The sequence below is a fragment of the Rhagoletis pomonella genome, unplaced genomic scaffold (assembly GCF_013731165.1).
Source record: "Rhagoletis pomonella isolate Grant_MI unplaced genomic scaffold, Rhpom_1.0 Rhpom_scaffold_00004, whole genome shotgun sequence".
NCBI classification, from domain to species: Eukaryota; Metazoa; Arthropoda; class Insecta; order Diptera; family Tephritidae; genus Rhagoletis; species Rhagoletis pomonella.
In genome coordinates this window covers 72,205,690-72,212,515 of record NW_023458558.1, presented here as the reverse complement: position 1 = coordinate 72,212,515, position 6,826 = coordinate 72,205,690, and the positions used below count along the sequence as shown (strand labels likewise).

Sequence of the window (6,826 nt, the reverse complement as noted above, 5' to 3'; positions counted from 1 at the left end):
TGCTTCGTGAATATATGACAGCGGCGTACGCCCGTTCGCTGGCATCGAAAAACCCATGGAGCGTGGTAGCTGCTGACTTGGCCATTCCGATCCATCGTGGTATGCGTAAAGCGCTAATAGCTGGAAGGCTGCCTCGAAATTTGAGCCACTTCTCGCGTAGCTCTGGTAGTAGGGGCGTATCCCAATCTATCTTGGCTGCCGATTTTAACTGCATCATCATTTTAGCGGTCACTGTTACTGGAGCCAGAAGTCCAAGAGGGTCGAAGATTCTGGCCACTTCACTCAATACGTCAGGTATAGGTAGGGATAGGGTTAGCATCTGGCAGCGTTACCCGAAAAAGAAACACATCATTAACTGGTCCGCAGTAAAGTCCCAGAACCTTGGCATCGGTGTCGCCTAAGCCAAGTGTGCAGCTGGATGCCTCGGAACCAGATGTTGCCGTAGCACGTCCATATCGTTGGATTTCCACTTGCAATGTCGAAAGTGGTCTTGTTGCAATATGGTGGAAATGTCTCGCGCTAACGTGATTGCTTCATTTGGTGTGTCAGCGCTATCCAGGAGATCATCCATATAAAAGTTGCGTAAGATACTGTCTGGTGGAGCTGCAGCTCGATTAGCATCAGGAACCACGATTTGGTTGTCAATGGCGCACTGGTTCAGAACACGAGCAGCGTTATAAGGGCTGCAAGCCATACCGTAGGTGACAGTCTTCAGTTGATACGCACGGAGCGGGTCATTGGGGCTTTCGCGCCAGAGGATCTGCTGCCAACATCGATGCCTGGAGTCCAGTTCGATTTGCCGGAACATCTTCTCGATGTCAGCCGTGACAGCTGCGCGGAATCGACGAAAGCGTAAGAGGATGTCAACTAGTGGATCTTGAACTGCCGGCCCAACCGGCTGAGTGTCATTCAAGGAGACGCCATTGCTGCTCTTCGCCGAAGCGTTGAAGACCACACGGAATTTCGCGGTGACAGCATGGTGTGGTATAAAGTAGGCGTGGGATGGATCATCTCGTTGCAGCGTGATCTTCTCCATGTGGCCGAGCGTCTCGTACTCGCGGATAAACTCAACATACTTCTGGCGTAAGTCATCATCGACCCTCAGGCGTCTCTCAAGGTTGAAAAAGTGGCCCAACGCCTTGCCGTAGGAGTCACCGAGTGCTGGCGCATCCGGAGAAAATGGGATCTGGACTATGTATCGGCCATCGCTCTTGCGCGATACGGTTCATTGAAAAATCTCTTCGCAAGTGCCATCGGTCGTTTTGGGGCGGGGAACCTTCTCCAGTTCCCAGAAGCGTTGAAGAATCTCATCGAGTCGCTCCTCCTCGGAACCGAGACGCAGTGATAGTTTCACTCAGGAGAGGCATGCCCATGATGGCCGCTCCTATGAGTACATCGATGCTTCCTGGCGTGTGAAATGTCGGATCAGACAGTGGTATGCTGTGTAAGTGTTTGTACCCGCTCGTGTCAATTGAATATGCGGGAATCGTCGAACTTATACTAGGCAAAATATGCGCATCAACACGGCACTCAAATTCTGCATCGTGATATGATCGCATCACCAGAGTCGTCTGTCCGCGAGAAGAAGTAACCTTTTGCGAGTACGGACACGGTCGCGCTACTGAGCTGGTGTTTGTAGGTAACCACTCGCCTTGCGGAGCTGCCTTACAAAGCAATGTGTTGTGATTCTTCTTACAGTTGTTGCAATTCCTCGAGTTACACTCACGGGAAAAGTGACCTGGTCCCAAGCAGTTGAAGCATAACGTTGCTTGGCGTACCCAGTGCAAACGTTGATCCAGACTTAATGCTCGAAATTGAGGGCATCTTGATATACGATGTGGCTCGGCGCATCGTGGGCAGATCATTGCTGATCTCATGTTGGCGCTTGAAGATTTGGGCATCACCATTTGTGACTGTGCCGTACGATATGTTGCCGACTGCCTGGGCGGTACGGTAGAGCTGCTCCTTAAAGTGTCAGCATAGGTCCCAATCTTCTCAAGAATTTTCTGCAGCTGCGGCAGAGTATCTGAATGACTCAGAACGGTCCAGTGCGTAACCGCCTATGTTGGCAATTTACGGAGAACAATAGGATAAACGATGGCGTCCCAGTGGTCGGTGTCCAAGCCCATCACGTTAAGTGCACGTAAGGTACTGCGTACTACATCGATTACATTCCGAACATTGCGTTGCGTAAGTTCTGGGTGTTCAGGCAAGTCCAACAACCGATTCACATGTGACTCAACCAAACGCCTGGGATTGTCGTACCTCCTTTTCATTTCCGCCGATAGTTGGTCGTAGCCTCCAGTGTATACGCCGCCAACCATTGGCACCGCTTGCGCATCGACGCACTGCCTTAGCCGGCTGATTTTGTAAGTGTCGTCAAGATCAGTGCGATTATGTACCATCGACTCGAAGATGTCCTTAAACACCAACCACTTTTTCTGTCGGCCATCGAACGTGGGGAGTTTGACGGGATCTAATCGGTATTTCACCTGGGCACCGGCTAGATGCTGAGTGCGCAGTGGAATTTGAGCCAGAACGCATGCGTTGCAACTTGGTGACAGCACTACCATAAGCCGCCTCCACTTGCGCTAGTAGCTCCTAATGAGCGTCCAATTCTTTGTCAGTGGCTCTGGCCACTAGCGCGATATGATTGTCCATGAAGCGATTATAGTGCCCGGTTAGAGTGCTGATTGTGTGCTCCACTTGCACCTCATCCGCGGTATAACCTTCAGTTTCCACCTCCGCCCTGATGCGTAGTATAGAACTCCTCGCCGCTCTTCTTATATTCATTGCAGCCATAGTTCCGCGGTTAGAATCGCGAAGGCAAACTACTTTTATTTTACGTCATACATATTTTACAGCGTAGATTATACGAAACTTTGACAACAAAATACCTCACAGGAGGCACCAAAAAATATGTACGATAAAAGCAACTGAAACCGATTATGTTTGTACACACCAACTATCGGGAATATAATGGCACTTATTTATTTGCAAATTCGTCTTTTATAGAAGGCTAAAAACGGTACAGTAGCGTGATTTGTTAACGTTAGATTTTATGATGTTTACAGGTTCAAGAATATTATACAGAAAGATGGAAGTATGTATGTATGTATGCAAAACATATATAATCGAATGGCACTTAAGGCTAGTGCAGAGTGCAGCCGCGAATGACACTAAAGGTTAGTGCAGAGTGCAGACGGTAAAGCTGGTCGTTGCCACTTAATCGCGTACAGAGCGTAATTTGCCAAAGAACGAAAAACCACTATAAAATTGTTAAAGCTGCCGGCACCCGCGGCGGTAGTGTAGCAAAGCTATTTGTGGCAAATTCTAGATATCAACCTAGTCTAGATATGATCCTCGTTGTAGGCATCATATCAAGGAGATACAATTAGAAGACTCCAGATGTCGCCCCGCCAGAAGAAGTTAAATATTGCGCCTAGGTATATACCATGCTTCAGCGGAAATGGACGACACGCCATTTCTTTAAACAAACAACAAAACGGCTAAGCTTTTTACCACAAAATTTTAACTCAGAAACTGATAATAGAGAAAATAAGGAGTCTAGAAAAATCGATGACAAGCAATCAAGCAAGCAAGAAGCACAAAAAGTGTTCCACCGTCTCATCCTCTTCAAGGCAGGACGGGGAAATGGGCTTGTCACTTACGTCTATCACAGTCAGGTGTTTGTGCAACGAGAAGTGACCAATCAGCAGTTGTCTGCACTGTCGTCTGCTCAGTGAGAGCATAAAACTAGGTAGACCTTCTGAGATTAAAGGCAACATGAGTTTTGCTCACCTGCATCCTCTCGATACCTCCCAGTCATTGCTGAGCGAAGTATTCACCCGTTTCTGATGGTTGCTTCGATGGGCGAAAGTGGGTGTTCTAAAACTGGTTGCGGACCGAGGAATGTCTGGTCTGAGCAAATTCTGGCCAATTGGTCAGATGTCTTATTACCAGGTACTCCTGAGTGACCTGACGCCCATAGTAAAGCAAGCTCGTTATGTTTACCACCGTAATTTAGTCGAGAATTGCATTGCCGAACTAGTTGGGAAGTAGTTAGGGGCTGGCCAATGCTTTAAGCGCAGATTGGTTGTCACTGCAGACACGTAAACTTCATCCCCTCGACCTAAGTTCCACCACGTAGTACATGGCTTTGAGGATTGCTATTACCTCAGCCTGGAAAACCGAAGCATATTCCCCAACAGAAAAGTGAAGCTTACTTCACCCCATTAACTTCCCCCATTAACTTCAAAAAAGACCCGACATAATGTCCCAGAGTCATCAGTGAAGATTCGACAATGTGTGAGTCTGGTCTCAGTGATGGAGTCTCAGGGAATTCAACATTATAGAATCTCTTCAACAAAGGTAATAGTGGCCTACTTTCCTGTAGCATTGAAAATACACAAGTGCTTAAATCTCTGCCGCCAGCAATTTCCGCCGCGCCCACTCAGTGTTACACCAACATCCGGTTCTTTTTAGTCTACAGGTGACCTTCCCCACGTATGAAAACACAAAGTGACGGTAAGTGCAGCAGTGCGTCAAGAGCACTATACATACGGTGACCATAAATATCGATTCAAAATGAAGGACAATTTTTCAAAATATGCCTACATATATTTACTTAGTATAAAAATATCAAAAGAGTATTTATGATTCTAAATTCTTAATACATTTTAAACTTTAAAAACGAATCACGTTTTCTTCGGCGATATTAATCTTTTTTTACATGAATATTCTACAAAAGTATAGTAAAACATATTATAACTACAATAGCTTACACGAATAGTGAAAATCTTTAAGAGATTATTTTATAGGCAAATTTTTAGTCGTTCAAAAGGAAAACAATACCCTTTTTTGTTTTTTGTACTTTTCGCAGTTATTTGTCCAAAATCTACGTCATGAATCGACGTAAACGACGAGTTAAAAAGGTATTTATGTGCCCTTTACAAAAATATATAACTTGTGCAGATTGCACTTCATTGCATCTACATTTCTAATCCGATTTTTATTATCTTTGACTCAAAATTTGCTATAATGATATATCTTCTTTATCGAATTTTTAAACTAATGAAAAAAATAATCAAATAAAACTGCGTATTTGATTGAAAATCTCACTTTTTTCGACTTTGACGACAAAATGCAAATGGTCGCCTGTAGCACTAATAATTTTCATTCAAGTCGCCACAAGTTATATATTTTTGTAAGAGGCACATCAATACCCTTCGAGATGTAAGTCGCTTACGTTGACTGGGAGATTTTTTCATGAGATATTGAAGAAAAGCTACGAAAAGTACCAAGAAACACTTTTTTTTTTAAATTCATCCATTGTCCGATAATTTTCAAATAACGGATAAAATGCGGGACAAATGCAGGACACTTGGAAAAAAGCTGTACATTTTCAGGGTTTTCAGGTTTGAAAAACTACGCAGGACCGACCTTTGAAAAACAGTACGGTCCTGCAAAAAACAGAACGGATGGTCACCGTAACTATACACCACTCAAAAAAATTAAAGTTAAATAAAGAGGCTATCAAGCAACCATTTTGGTTCATTACAGCCTTATTCGCGTGTTTTCACAGCCGTCAACTGTCACAGTTCAATTGTCATTATCGTGTCATCAACTGTACTCATAGGTATGCACCAAGGTGAATTAATATAAGGTGATAGCAAGAATACAAAAACAAAAATTTACATGTATTTTGTTATTGCTTTGGCGGCATAAACTGTCAAAATCTGTAAGAGTGTGTGTAGAAATTCAAACAAAATTTTTCAATTTAACATCAGAAGCCGTGCGGCGAAACACATACACAAAATCAGCTGATCTAGTAACACCACCTTATATAAGTTGCGATCCCGTACGAGCCCGGACTAGTCAGAAATAGTCAGAATCAGTCAGATTTTACTGGAAATCGATCCCGTACTCGGTTCTCTGACTATTGAGAGGACAAAAAAGAGAGTAAATACGGTTCACTCTCTGTCAGCAGTTACCAGTTTTAGTCCGAGAATCTTTTGCTGGTAAATTCTGGTAAATGTGTCAAACGATCAGCTGTAGTGCGTTTGGCAACTAAATTGTAAACAAAAGAAAAGTGCACTCTGCTAATTCATGTTGAAAAGTATTTAATTACTTGTTTAAGTGGATTCTAATGAATTTGAAAGTATTTTTGGCTATTTACATGTGTGAGCTGAGTGTGTTTACATACAAAATAAGCAAAAATTTACAACCAAAATTTGGAGGTTATGTTGAAGTTGACAGAAGTTACCATTTTTTTACTAGAAAGCGATCCCGTACTTTTCAATGTTACTCTCTCGCTCTGAGCGAATTTTTATTTTTTGACAGTTTTACTAGTCCGAGTCCGAGGAATACGGGATTGCACCTATAAATTCGCCTTGGAACACACAGTCAATAATGACAAGCGAAAAGCTGGTTTTATTTGCCAATTGCGGTGAAAGTTTCTATGTAGTGAAACAGCTGTTCTTAGTTTACATTTTAATTATTCTTTTTGACTGCAACTGACTGGATTTATTTTAAATAAAATACACTGAAACTCCGGAAAAGTGAGCACATAATATTATTGCCTCCATGATTAATATTCTGCAATGGATCCTATTATGATATGCAAACGCAAATGATATCTTTTTAACACACCTATTTAGGTAAATAAAATGGTTTCACATTTTTTATACCTTTCATGAGCATGAAATGGTATTATAACTTTGGTCCGATGTTTGTAAGTACCAGAATAAGAAGAGATAGACCCATTAAAATGTATACTTATATGATCAGATCGTCGAGCTGAGTTGATTTATCCATGTCCGTCTGT

At 43.0% G+C, this 6,826-nt stretch overlaps 1 protein-coding gene across 1 annotated transcript; it reads right to left on the bottom strand.

Annotated features, from left to right (window-relative positions):
• Nucleotides 1-397: 397 nt before the first annotated feature.
• On the bottom strand, nucleotides 398-1,036 carry LOC118738318. Its single transcript, XM_036469243.1, has one exon. It carries the CDS (start codon nucleotides 1,034-1,036, stop codon nucleotides 398-400), a length of 639 nt encoding a protein of 212 aa, XP_036325136.1.
• Nucleotides 1,037-6,826: the final 5,790 nt, after the last annotated feature.

What these genes read in the sequence shown, in the direction of transcription:
- LOC118738318 (XM_036469243.1), bottom strand. Translation starts at nt 1,036, where the DNA reads ATGGAGAAGATCACGCTGCAACGAGATGATCCATCCCACGCCTACTTT.